This window comes from Brachyistius frenatus, unplaced genomic scaffold, assembly GCF_029030835.1.
Source record: "Brachyistius frenatus isolate BFR_SWC_R1_liver_20210118 unplaced genomic scaffold, ASM2903083v1 Contig_106, whole genome shotgun sequence".
In the NCBI taxonomy this organism is placed as follows: domain Eukaryota; kingdom Metazoa; phylum Chordata; class Actinopteri; family Embiotocidae; genus Brachyistius; species Brachyistius frenatus.
In genome coordinates this window covers 681,673-695,391 of record NW_027210705.1, presented here as the reverse complement: position 1 = coordinate 695,391, position 13,719 = coordinate 681,673, and the positions used below count along the sequence as shown (strand labels likewise).

The following is a 13,719-nucleotide window of genomic DNA, read 5'->3' as shown; positions in this document are numbered from 1 at the left end:
AGACAAATGTTGAGGTGCTCGCAACGTGGCCAACAGTTAATGTCTACAGCAACAAATCAAGCTGTGATTTTCAGTTGTGAAGTATGAATTTTGTTTCTCTTAAATGTCTGTTCAATCTTTCTGGGAATAAGATATATTTACATTTATTTTCCTTCAACAAATCAGAATGTTTCTTACAGAACATGAGCTAAATTCTATGTGATTAAAACTCATTAGATTTCTCATTAAGTAAATGATACAGTAAAACATGTGATAGGTGCAGTAATGTAAAGTTAACAGAGTCCAGCACTCTTGTTGAAGGCCTTTACCGAGCAACTGCAGGTCTGGTCACAACGTTACATGGTGGATTGCTCTAAAATGGCTTCCAATGATATCATGGCAGATTTGTGGCTTTTTAAAAAAACACATTGTGTAGTTTTGTTCAGCTGCAGTGCAACCCTGTGTGGTAATCTAAATTTGGAATAAGAGCAGGTAAAAGCTAAAAACATACAAGTCAAAAGTCTGATTATCTTAACAATGCAACAAGTAATGTGTTTTCTAGTCTGAAAAGAAATTACATTCAAATGCTTCCATTATATTTACCAAAAATATAACCATAAAGGGCTGATCAATAGCACTACATTACCCCCAAATAAAGGTTTTAATGAGAGTATAATGCTGGCATTATTCTTCTTATTCTTATCTTTTTTCTTCTATATTTTTCTTAATTAGCAACAAATCCCATGAAAACCAACAATTCATTTGTCTTGTCTGTCAATACTTTCTAGCCTGTTCCACCTGACGACATGAATCTTTCAGAAAGGGAAGTGAATATAAAGCATTGTTACTATTTTAAGCTGTGGATTTGGTTCACGAATCAGAAATATCTGAGTTGAGGATCTGCAATTAAAAGTGTCTCTTATTTAATTCTAATTGAAATTTTGCAATTACTGCATATATAAGAATACAATGGGCTTGACTTGATGCATTCACACAAGTTGCAAAAGTTTTCATTTAAGCTCAATATTTGAGCGGTATAGATACAGAGAACTAAGGCTAAAAGAGAGAAACTGTAGAAAAATAACATGAAGAATTGCCTTCCTGGTGAGTTTTGAGATGAGTCCAAGAACTCAACATCAACAAAAAGTTCCAAAATACAAGTAACTGCATAAATACAGCCACACCTTTGCTTCCTGGTGTGTGACAGCTACAATTTGTTGCTCATTATCAAACAAATGCAGCTCTCAAAAATACTTGCAACTTATGAGATCCAGATATGCAAAATAATTTTTTTTAAATCAATCAAAGTATCTTCCCGTCGCCATTTTGAACCAAAATGTGAACATCAAAATGAAGTTGAAATATGTTACAGTTGTCTGGTCTGAGAATACGGATCTGCAAACTTTCAATATTTTATTTTATTTTTATTTTTTTTAAAGGTATATGTGAATTCTTTATTAAAGCCATTAACTGTGGTTTATTTTATAGAAACTGCCAAAACACAAATTGGCGCAAATAACACCAGGTAGAATTTTCTGTTTAGTCTGAATAGTGCATATTTGGTGTCCTATTTAGAAACAGTGCAAAGGTGTGAATGACTGATGTTTTGAATGGGTTTTGGAGCTCTATAACTCAATGAAACAAGCTAAATAAGGCTTTAGCTACACAGCCAAACTTAATACTAAATTACTTAATCCTTAATTAATTCATTGTTTTTTTTAATGTTTTTTTTGTCATTTTATGGGATTTGTTGACAGTAAGAAAATACTAGAGTAACCCCAGCCTTATCCTTTAACCTCCTCTGTAATTTGTGTAATGATCAATGGCACTATTTCTATTCTCTTCTCGTGTTATTGGATCTCATTAAACAGCTACAGCTGCTTGGCCAGAATAAATCAGCACCTAAAATCAGCAGAGGTAATTAGACACATAAAAACAAACACACACTCCCACTCCCACACACACACACACACACACACACACACACATACACACACATACACACACATGCACACTTTGTACAATAATTTCGACAAACACACACCCACAAATGCATGCTCACCAAAGCATACAGACAAAGCTCACACACATAGAGTAAGCATGAGTTCAACTCACATGTAATCAAGAGGGTGAATTCATTGGCAATGCAATAGTAAGTGATGAATATATATATATATATATATATACTTTTTCATTTTAAGAAATGATTCAGATCTTTTTCCTTCATTGGTTTCACAATCTGAGTCTTAGATTTAATGTAGATTTAAACTGAAGTTAAGTCTTCTTCACTCCTCTCTAACTAGCATCTCTTAACTTTCAATCAGCCCGTCACTATTTTCATGCCCTCTCCTTTTTTGTGGACAAACAGTGCACAAAATGACAGCGTGTTAGTGTTTTTGCTGAACAGTCTTTCTTACAGCACTGTGTTTCTAAAAAAAAAACATCCTATACCCTACATAGTTCACCGCTTTGTAGTAGTGCACTAGAGGTAAACGAGTACAGTGTCTATTAAGATGTGTCCCCTTCAGATGCAGAGGAGTGAGTGGACGGGCGTTGGCAGTTTAGCTCCGAGGGAGGAGGCCCTTCTTGTAGGCCACGAGGCCGGCCGCGGTGGCAACAGACAGGACGGTGGAGACTCCCATGAACTTGAGGAGACCACAGACTGAAGGCAAATTCCTCTCCCAAAAGGTGGTGACAAAGGGGAGGGCTGGCACTTCCTGCAGGAGGAAAAGAAAAGAAGGCGGAGCGAGGTTTAAGTTAAGAGCCTTTAGACTGTTTGGCAACAATGAGGGTAAAACTTCATTAAATGTCACGGTGCGAAGCTCTGATAAAGTCTGCGTCTCAACCTGTGTCAGAGTGTTTGCCTTCATTTTGAAGCATGACAGATTGTGCGATGACTGCCCGGTGAATTGTAGAGCTATGATAAACAGTATGTCGACAGAAAATAAGTACATGAAAGCAGAGACACGTCATCAGCTCATGTCATGCATGTGTGCTGCTTGTATAATTGGACAATCTAGCTGCATCGTTTTCTGTTGTACCAGCCCCACAAACCTTTTATCCATGCTGCCTCCATCATCATGTTTTATAGGTGTGTGTGTGTGTGTGTGTGTGTGTGTGTGTGTGTGTGTGTGTGTGTGTGTGTGTGTGTGTGTGTGTGTGTGTGTGTGTGTGTGTGTGTGTGTGTGTGTGTGTGTGTGTGTGTGTGTGTGTGTGTTTTTCTCATCCTAAACTTTATTCATAAAAGTCATTATGACATATTGCACTACCCAGTGTCTTCCAGGTCATTTCACATTCTGTTTTCTAGTTGGTTAGTTTTGCAGATGTCAGACTTGGTAGCTGCCTGAATTTTGCAGCAGGTTGTCACCAAAGCTCCAAAATCATCCATTGGTCATTTATTGTTTCACAGTACCAAGTAGGGCCAAATGTTTCTCTGTGTTTCTCCCACAATTGTTAAATTCCACATCAGACAGCCAAACATTGTGCGGTGCAAAAGAAGAGTTTCATCTGGTTTTCCTTACCTCACACTCAGGCTCCGTCTGCCAGATCTGACTCTGGTGGATTTTACCCATTGCACACAAGACCTGCAAGAACATGCTGTGTGAGTCACGACACAAAATTTGCAACCGTTGGTTTCAAAGTGATATAATGCATTTGAGTTGGCTGCTGTAACCCCACTTGTGTTTGTCCTGAACCAAAGTGTAGACTAAACTGCTGCTTAGCTCACAAACTCCCCAGCAGTGGCGGAAATCAACAACACGGAGGAACGTGAACACTTAGAAAATCTCCTGAGACCGCAATTTATTCTGCTGCAGGAGGAGAAAAACTGAAAGCAACAGGTGGTGCAGGAGTGTTCAGGGGAAGTTCAAGCATTTAAGTCAGCAGAATGAATAAGCACCAGTCACTGGTTCTCTAACTTGGAGGCGGGCCCTCCTGATGAGGGAGAAAATATGGAGTTGAAAGATTGATCATGAAGGAATCATAACCAAACAAGTGTGCTCTGGTGTTTGAATGGCAATCAAGATACACATTTGCAGGGATTATTCAGACAGAAGGACACGTCCAAAGAGGAAATTAAAAACAAATACACATGAAGTTCATAAGGCAAACACGCCACTTCTTTGACTAACCCTCTCCTGCTCGATAGTTCACTATTAATACATCAGTGTCTAAACGCTGCATGTTTAATTCTCCTTTTTCAGTTGCTCATTAATTTGTTAAAGGTGTGAAAAGTTGGGCTCTCAAAGGAGAACCGGACAGAGAGTTTGATAAACTAGATAAATAAAACACAGAGGGAAAAAAATTCAGCATTTCAGTAAAACTACTTGGGTATTAATTCCTTCCTAATGAATTAATATAAAAGCAGGATTTCTCTGCTGCAGGTAATTGAGGTGAAGCTCAGTTGAACTATTTTGTTTAAAACAGCAACTTGTTTAATGTCCTATGTTAATAATGAATTGTAATGCTGGTCTTGCTGTTGGTTAAATGGTTGTTTCATTGTTTGGTTTGTTCTTTGCGGTTTGTTCTCTTCTGTCGGCTTTGTGTTTCATCATGAAGTGGACAGAGAGACACTGAAACATGAAGTGAACAACTTAATTAATTTAATAATGGACCAACATGAACCTCAAACTCTAAGAAGTTTTTTTTTCTTAAACGCACCCAACCTAAATCTGATTCAGGCAGTGCTAGTGTACAGCAGCTAATATCTACCAGGTGTGTCAGCTGATAGGCTGACGATGAGTGACATCATCAGACAGCTGGTATGTACACACACAGGCTCTACCGGCTCCTAATGATGTTTAAAGTAGAAGTGGAACTCCACTCTTCCATGTTGTGAATAGTGGACGTGAAGTTAAATTGTTTGAAGGTTGTTTGTGCTCTGACCTCTCTGGCTGCTCTCTCTCCAGCTTGTACTGCTCCCTCCATGTAGCCACTCCACTCTGTAGCTGTCTCTGTGCCTGCAAAGTACAACCTGCCGACCGGCTCCCTCAGCACTCTGGGGACAGGGAAAGACAGAAAACATGAGAGCTTACAGAGTTTCACAGATTTCAGCCTGAACAGTTTTGTTTTCACCCCTTTCTGCAGCGGCCCCTGGTGTGTGGATGCTCATGTTTATGATTTACATGTGAAGTTGCTTGTCATCCAGCACGAAGGTCTATCCCATACAAATACAAAACTCAAAAACATTGGAAACTTTTTGGGCACTGCTGCTGTAATTAATAAAAGTATATGGCAACTACACTTTTATTTATATTACAACTGAGTGCGCCCTGTGCACATCAAAACCACAGTGCTTTTAGATATTAGGTGGGAATTTGGGACAATAAGTGTGGCAACCAGGAAATCCATCCATCCATCCATTATCTATACCCGCTTTATCCTGAACAGGGTCACTGGGGTGCTGGAGCCTATCCCAGCTCACTTTGGGTGAAGGCAGGTTTCACCCTGGACAGATCGCCAGTCCATCACAGGACCACATAGAGACAGACGGAAACAAAGACCATTCACGCTCTCATTCACACCTGAGGGACATTTGTAGAACCACCAATTAACCTGAGGTGCATGTTTTTGGATGGTGGGAGGAAGCTGGAGTACCTGGAGAGAACCCACGCAGGCACAGGGAGAACATGCAAACTCCACACAGAAAGGCCCGGACTCAAACCCAGAACCTTTTTACTGTGAGGCAACAATGCTAAACACTGCACCACTGTGCCGCAGCAACCAGGAAATGTAAAATTAAAATTATTTTAAAAAACTAAAAAAAAAACTAAAAAAAAAACCCAAAAAAACCTGTATTCAATGTCCTCCATTTATCCAGAGATTAAAAAAAAAAAATAAAAAAATAAAAAATAAAAAAAATCCATTAATGCTCATGAATTAATTTCAGACATTAACCATGAATCTGTGACCTGGCCGGTTGTTAGGCATTAAATCGAAATAATGTAAATGTAAATTGCAAATAGCCAATGAACATGCATAGGAGTGTGTGTGTGTGTGTGTGTGTGTGTGTGTGTGTGTGTGTGTGTGTGTGTGTGTGTGTGTGTGTGTGTGTGTGTGTGTGTGTGTGTGTGTGTGTGTGTGTGTGTGTGTGCGTGTGACTTACTTGGCAAACTGGGTAAGGATTCCCGGGGGGAAATAGGCTGTGTAGCAGCCTCCAGAGTACTCCTCTTCACACCAGTTCTTCTCCTCATAGTGCACCGGCTGAAAGACACAAGTGGACACAGAGATGGTTTTAACTGCCGAACTGATCCACTGTAGCCGTGTGATGATGTGTTCCTCTGCATCCAAACCTACATGCAGCGCCTCCTCTGAGCCGAGCACTCTGGAGTAAATCTCACAGATCCTCGCCAACCTAAACACAGCAACAGTTTGGATTAAAGCGATCTTGCGATTTATAATAGTGTTGTAATCTGCTGTATTGTCTCAGCCATGTTTTCTACCTCTCTTCTTTCGACAAGCCTGAGAGCTTTCTGCACTTGCGGGCGAGGATGAATCTGTGGGAAAGAGAAAAGAGAAATATTATCAAGTAGTAAATATGCGACGTTGCAGTTACACATTATTTACACTACATGGCCACATTTGTCCAGACAATCTTCTTGTTCTTCTTCTGTACTTGTGGTCTAATTTCTTGTTCTATTTAAGATGCAACACCACATTAATATTTTGGACAGCAGCATGCCATTCTTCTGTGCCATAGAGCTCTTTAGTTGTTCAAACTGCCCTGCTGTGTATTTCACTAGTTCACCACATGCATGTTAATCTACTGATGAAAAAAGTCCCAATATGATGCAGTAATTACTCCGGTTTTAGTGCAATGTCCAGCTGTATAAATGACTAAATTTAATCTACAGATGACATAGTATGTTTTTTGTTTATTTTTAAACCCCCTTTGCAGGAAGTGTAGCAGATGCCACACATGAAAGGGAAATCAGAAAGTATGAAGCAACAGAAAAACATGTTGCTGCTTTTAGTCTTTAGTGGAAATGGTTGATAGTTTAAACAATATAGAACAATACCACTCTTATCCTTCAACTCTCCTCGTCTTGAAATGAGACAATCACATGTAGATGCAATGTTTTCGGGCGCCATATTTTGCTCATGTAGTGTACATAATGTAAACATAGTATTAAGTATATCATTTTGCAGAGAACTGTCTGGAGCTTTGTATTCACCCCATAATAGCTGGTACACTCCCATCAGGCTTCGTGTCATCCAGCGTCAGGCCGATGGGAGCGTCTTCCTCCTCGATCACCATGCTGCCACAGTAACCTGGTGACACAAGAAAACGTTCAAAACAGCGTCACCTCCTGCAGCGTTTCATCCTGTCCACACCGTCCACCTCCTGCGTACCCTTTTTCCTCCAGAAGTTCTCCTTGTAGTAGACCATGCACTTGATGACTGAGCCCATGGGGACGCGGTGGATCAGCTGGTTCCTCAGCGGCGGCAGCTCGGGGTTAAAGTGCATCTTCAGATTCAGACCGGGAGGAGTGGCCAAGATCAAGTACTTAGCCTGAGACAGACGTACAAAAAAGATATCTTTTTTTTTTTTTTTTTTTTTTTTCAAGAGACAGGACAGAGGGAGTTGCATCACATTTCGGTGGTGGTAGGTTGCCAAGCAACCAGTAGATGGCAGCAAAATATTTACATTTCACACTGTTGGTGGAAGAGTCACATTTGTGCAAACATATTACTCCTTTACTCTCAGGATGTGTCACATCAAGACTACATTATGTTGCATTATGCAGTGTACACATACAACAAGTATTTTTTTTTTCCTTACACACCAATAGAAAGATAATGATATATGAATAAAAAAAAACAATATAGCTGATCTGCTGTACTCAGATTGTTTACAGTAAAAGTACAATTATTCTGTTGCAAGTACAAGTCCTGCATTAAAAATCCTATATACTAAAGTACAGAAGTATCATCACCAAAATGTAAACACTTGTTTTCCATTTGCAAATGATCCCTATGACTGAAAAAATATTATTTATCATAATACTTCATTCTTTATACTGATGCATCCATATTTGAGTCACATTTTGGTTTTTGATGAATCCTGATGGATTCAACGGAGGGAAAAAAGAAAATAAACACAGTTCTCCTTTGCAAATCTGTTTTCAGTTGTTTGCCTTTTCTCTTATATCAGCTTTTTTGTGAAATATTTCATAATTGGACGTCTTTGGGCCTCAAACATTTTCATCTTAATGAAACCACTTGAGAAGTTTAGCGGGCGAATGCCTCTCTCTACAGATGTCAAATCAATGTAGTGTATAAAAGTACAATATTTCACTCTAAGTAACACTAAATGAAAAAACTAAAGTGAAGTCAAAATTAGACTTAAGACCAGTTCTTAATGGTAAACCGAAGGAAGTTCTGCAGTGAGACTGTTGTAATGTACTGACCATGTACGTCTGTTTGTCCAGCGTCTCCACCACCACCATGTCTCCCGTCTGGTCGATCCGGTAGACCGGAGACTGGAGCTTAACGCGGTCGCCCAGCTCCTGGGCCATGCCTTCACTGATCTGACTGGAGCCGCCGACAAACTTCCTCTCCTGCAGAGGGAGATGAAGAGAGCAGAGGTCATTCATCACCACCACAGAGGGCAGATGCAGCAAGACTGTATGGATCTAGTTGACCTTCTTCCTGTGCGCTGCAAGATATTTATATAGTTACTGCATATTGGGTCGAGTTTATTCCAGTGGGCTAATAAAACCGACATTTAGGAGGGAAGCTGATAAAATCTGTTGATTATTTTTGGTGTAACACACCGGTTATCCTCAATCTATCCTCTTTCTTTCTCTTCCTATTTATATTTCCTATAATGTGTTTGTAGAACTGAGGCCAGTAACTGCTGGATGAAGAGGAGACTGAGTGAGTGGAACGAGTGCTGCCAAAGCTCTGATACACAAAATGTAAACGGCAGTGACCTTTTCCATATGGCGAGTGTCAACATCGCTCCGTTCTCCCTGATCACAAACACATTGTGTGCATTCCACTGGGACATTTGCATGAATTTGTTGCCATTCTCTGAATAATTCGTAGCTAAACCTAAATCGGTCGTGGCAGTGAAACAAGGTGAGCACAGGCTTGTTTGATGATGGATGAGTTTATTTTTGCAGTTCTACTGGGAAGCTGAGCTGAAAGTGATGAATACAAAATGAGCCTCCATATGCATAACAAACCAAATCTATGTGTGTTATATCATATACACAGCCAGGCATACAGCCATTAACATGTGTTAAATAAGAAGGTCTAGCAAACAGGAAACGCCTACATAGCTGGCCACAATGTCATCTATTCACAATGTCATCTATTTACCAAAACACAATCCCAGTCCTCAGTGTCTATGGCAACAGGGCCACTCAGCTCCAGAAAGAACATCAGCAGAATGTGCTCGCCCCGGCGCTCCAAGAAAACATCTTTTGTCAGGCTCATAATTATGCTGGGCTGATCGGGAGCAGACTAAAGGTAAATGTACTGGAGCTGATTTAGAAGCTATGGGATCTCTCACTGATGCTCAGTCTTGTGTTTGCATGAATGAATGTGTCTCTGCAGGACACAGTGAGCTCAAGTCCACTTCTTGGCAGGCCACTTCTGGCCTCTGTCTTCTATCCCCCATTTTACAGAGAGAGTTCCAGGAAAACTTGTGATTTGTATCCCTTGTTTGGTGGGAATCAATTTAAATATACAAATGATTATCCTAAATATCCTCGTTGGGAATATTTGGGTTAGACGCACTTTCAAACTCAGTTGGTACATAAAATACGGTGAATACCACACACAAACGCATTCGTGCAGACGTACCTGTCCTCCATTCGAGGTGGAGAAGATCCTCATGGTCCCTCCGCACTGCTTCACGTACCAGAGGAACCACAGAGCCGACACCTCGTGGGGTTCAGAGGTCACGTTCACGTTCACAAACAGTGTGGCGAATTGACGAACAGTCCTAGAAGAGGGATTAAAGGGACAGTACGATTTACTTAAAAAGCACTTTGTAGCTGTGATTGTCTTCTTGTATTATCTATGTGATCCTACACTAGTATGTGAACCATCAGACTTTGATTTTGGTTTAATTTTCCCAGTCTAAAACCATCCTATTTATAATTATATAGCACACTGTCAAGGGGATTTTCAGGTTTGTTGTAATTTCATGTTTGTCCTGATTTGCTGACACACAGTTGTACTTTAATGTTCTGTGGGTGGTTTAAATATAAAATGAGTGTAAATTCTCAAGAGCAGAATTGTTATTTTGACAACTGTACACACTATAATCTCGTTATTTATCAGGTTGCCGATTTTATATTTAGAAAGCAGTTAGATTTGACATGATTCAGGTCCACAGCCTGCCATCATGGTTCCACCATCACCATCGAGGTGGAAACTGAAAATCATGCAACTCTTCATATCATAATTCAGGTTTTGTACAGCTATGTATTAGAAGTCATGATGGCATCATGGTTCTAGAGGTAAAACACATGTTGATCTGGCTGTCAGCTTTAGATCAGACGGAAAGCATTCAATTACAGTCGGGTTAATTGCAATGTAATTTAGTATAGAAATGTACCAGATGGGTGAATCCAAATGATTTTGGTGATTCCCTGACTTTTCATCCTGCACCACCATGAAGTTCATATCTGTGATTTTGCATTAAAAAGTTTCAAAAATGTTCAATTTATTCCAAGAAAAAATGTGACCAAATTCTCTTGACCAAGTACCTACCAAAACTAAAGACATGCTCATGAACTTTATGTTAGGTAACTTGTTGGTACTTTTCAATCAGAGGCAGGGCAAAACTTGAAACTGACACGGTATCCTCTAGTGGACTGACAGGTGTATTAAAGGCTTTGATGTGATTCTGGGCCTGGTCAACATCTGCCCTTTCTTACTAAAACGTAGGAAGCATTTCCTTTGTTAGACTCTAATAGTGAAAACAGTGTTTTCAGTATATATTTAACTGAAAAGGCAGAAACTACCATTTTGCAATGTTTGTTACAATGAGCTGATACCAGTGTGTAATACAGGGGAAGAGTTTTCTCTCTGGCTGTTTCTGAGAGTTTAGGGGTTAAATAAGAAACACAAAGTGAGCACAGTAATGGAAACCTTTTTTTTTTTTTATGTGTTACCTGGTCCAACAGATTTTTTCAAAGAGCTGCTTCATGGACATCTTGTCCCACTCCTCGGCATGGGGAGCTCTCCAGGGAGCCTCTCTGGGAATCTGAAACACAGGACAAGGTTCAAACACCAAACATCCATGTAGAGAGAATCAAAGCAAACAACAATAGAGAGTCTGTCTTCACCTCCTTGCCCATCTCATCCATTGTCCTAAAGAGGTTGTTGAAGTCCAACAAGACGATGGGGTTCCACATGGGAGGGAAGGAGCCTTTGAACGGGTACGACTTTCCCTGTTGGACACATCATCATAACCACAATAACACAAAATATATTCTTACAGTCATCATATAGTCATCAACTAACTTAACAATTAACTTTCTCACATTCATCTGACATTCAAAACAGTATATTATATTCTGTCTGCTCAGTGTCAACACTTTGGAGACTAGCACATCTTGTTATTGGACTTTGGCTGCTGCAGTGAACTGTCAATACGCTTTGTTGATCTTGCCAGATATGATGTCTGACATTGCAGAAGTTCTGCCCAGTTTGTACCTCAGGAGTAACTTGTTTTTGTCAGTTCTTTTTAAAGTATAATTTAATAAGTAATGAACTGTATACGGCCATCTAACCTTACAGAGCTGCTGCCTCTGAAACTGAACTGCTTTCATATCCTGCTGTGATCTGTCTTATTCTGTCCCACCCTGCTCATACATCCAGGTTAAATCATCAGGGTGGAGACAGTTAATAGATAGGAAATGGTTAATAATGGTGGTTTTACATCAGTCAACCTTTGGTTAACCTTCAGATATGCTTAGTCAGAATGTCTGTAAACAGTATTCAAAGAATTGGGAGGAACATTGTTATCTATTATTCAAAGATTAAGAGTCATCACAGATTAATAAGAGTGTCACAGCTGCTACATTTCTCAACCACATGGTGAAAGTGACTGTGTGTGTGTGTGTGTGTGTGTGTGTGTGTGTGTGTGTGTGTGTGTGTGTGTGTGTGTGTGTGTGTGTGTGTGTGTGTGTGTGTGTGTGTGTGTGTGTGTGTGTGTGTGTGTGTGTGTGTGTGTGTGTGTGTGGAGGGTGATCAAGGTCATTAATGTCGGTTCTCTGATGCGGACATTCAACAAGTATTTGGTGCAGCTCCAGATCTCTTTTTATTGCTTTCTAACGACGGCCTCTCAGCTGTGTGGAGGAACAGAACTGTACGCGCCTGTTCATGCATGTGTGTTGATGCAACCTCCCATAATCTCTGTAGCGTAACATCATTGACATTTAGCTTGACAAGTACATTTGTTTCAAAGCCCATTAAACTTTAGCTTTTTCCTGACAGAAAAAGAAGATCATCTACATATAGTGAAGCCTTTGTGTGACTGCCAGCCGCCTCGCAGTGGACACTATAATCATGTTCCTGCAGGCCCACAGTAGAAACCCTCTAGATCTCCCTCGTGATGTTTTACTGGCTCAATCTACAGTAATAATAAACCAACAATGTCACTTTGGCAAGATTGGCTTGTCATTTTATTGTTTTATTTGAGACTGTTTCCTGACCACATTTGTATCAAACCATCAATTACTGGTATCCCATTTTATTTCTTTTTATTTCATGTTCAGTTATGTAACATATGTGGCTACGTAGAGTTTCTCAACTGTTATCTGGCCATAAAGTCTTCTTTTCTTTTCATGGGTAAAAGTGACTGGATACCAACACCAATCAGATACTGACAACAGTCTCATGTGAAGTTTGGTTGCTAGTTTGTATTTACTAAACTCAGCAATACAATTGTGTGTGTGTGTGTGTGTGTGTGTGTGTGTGTGTGTGTGTGTGTGTGTGTGTGTGTGTGTGTGTGTGTGTGTGTGTGTGTGTGTGTGTGTGTGTGTGTGTGTGTGTGTGTGTGTGTGTGTGTGTGTGTGTGTGTGTGTGTGTGTGGAGGGTGTGGAGGGTTACACAATGTGGGTCCATCTCTATCAACTTAAGTTACACTGGAGATGTTACATTTCACAGACACCAACGATTCAGCAGGCTGTTTGCACTGAACAAATGGCTTTCAACTGTATGTACTGTCCATTCAGTGCATTTTATCAACAAATTCGACCTTTTCTGGGAGCGCAGACATCTTTTTAAGGCAGATGGAGTTTGCCTTAAACTCATGTTTAGTCAGAACTAAACATGGAGAAGCAGCGTTCAGTTTTATGCTCCACATTTCTGGAACTGAGTCCCAGAAACCTGCAGGTCTGCTGAGACCGTCAGCTCCTTTAAATCAAGACTAGACTTTTCTGTTTGCTGCTGCCTTTCACTGAACCAGACTTGAGGATGTCTTAAACTGCACTGTAACTTTTATCCTATTTTTTTTTAGCTTGCTTAATGTTTTAATCACTGTTTTTAATGTTTTTATCACTGTTTTTAATGTATTAATCACTGTTCTTAATTGTTTTTAAAATGTCCTTTTCTTTTGCCTTGTGCACCTGAAACACAGTATTCCAACAATATTATTGTGTCACTTATAAACTTAGTTTTTTCTTTTATCTATCAGACAAATGACAAGATCAGTAAAAGCCCAAATAAACCATTTGAGGATGTGACTTCTGTTGGTTAAATATAACTTGGTGCTGTACT

The 13,719-nt window shown here is 40.0% G+C and overlaps 1 protein-coding gene across 1 annotated transcript in view; it reads right to left on the bottom strand.

Annotated features, from left to right (window-relative positions):
- Positions 1–289: 289 nt before the first annotated feature.
- The window catches only part of mao (monoamine oxidase), a 40,310-nt gene continuing 26,880 nt past the window's right edge, over positions 290–13,719 (bottom strand). Inside the window, exons 4-15 of the mRNA XM_069712056.1 lie at positions 11,283–11,387; positions 11,109–11,200; positions 9,790–9,931; positions 8,388–8,537; positions 7,330–7,489; positions 7,152–7,248; positions 6,420–6,473; positions 6,274–6,331; positions 6,083–6,180; positions 4,864–4,975; positions 3,501–3,563; positions 290–2,696 (exon numbers count right to left, since the gene is read on the bottom strand). Of these exons, the coding sequence (XP_069568157.1) occupies positions 2,541–2,696; positions 3,501–3,563; positions 4,864–4,975; positions 6,083–6,180; positions 6,274–6,331; positions 6,420–6,473; positions 7,152–7,248; positions 7,330–7,489; positions 8,388–8,537; positions 9,790–9,931; positions 11,109–11,200; positions 11,283–11,387 (1,287 nt within the window). The 3' untranslated portion in view covers positions 290–2,540. The remainder of the gene's footprint in view (positions 2,697–3,500; positions 3,564–4,863; positions 4,976–6,082; positions 6,181–6,273; positions 6,332–6,419; positions 6,474–7,151; positions 7,249–7,329; positions 7,490–8,387; positions 8,538–9,789; positions 9,932–11,108; positions 11,201–11,282; positions 11,388–13,719) is intronic.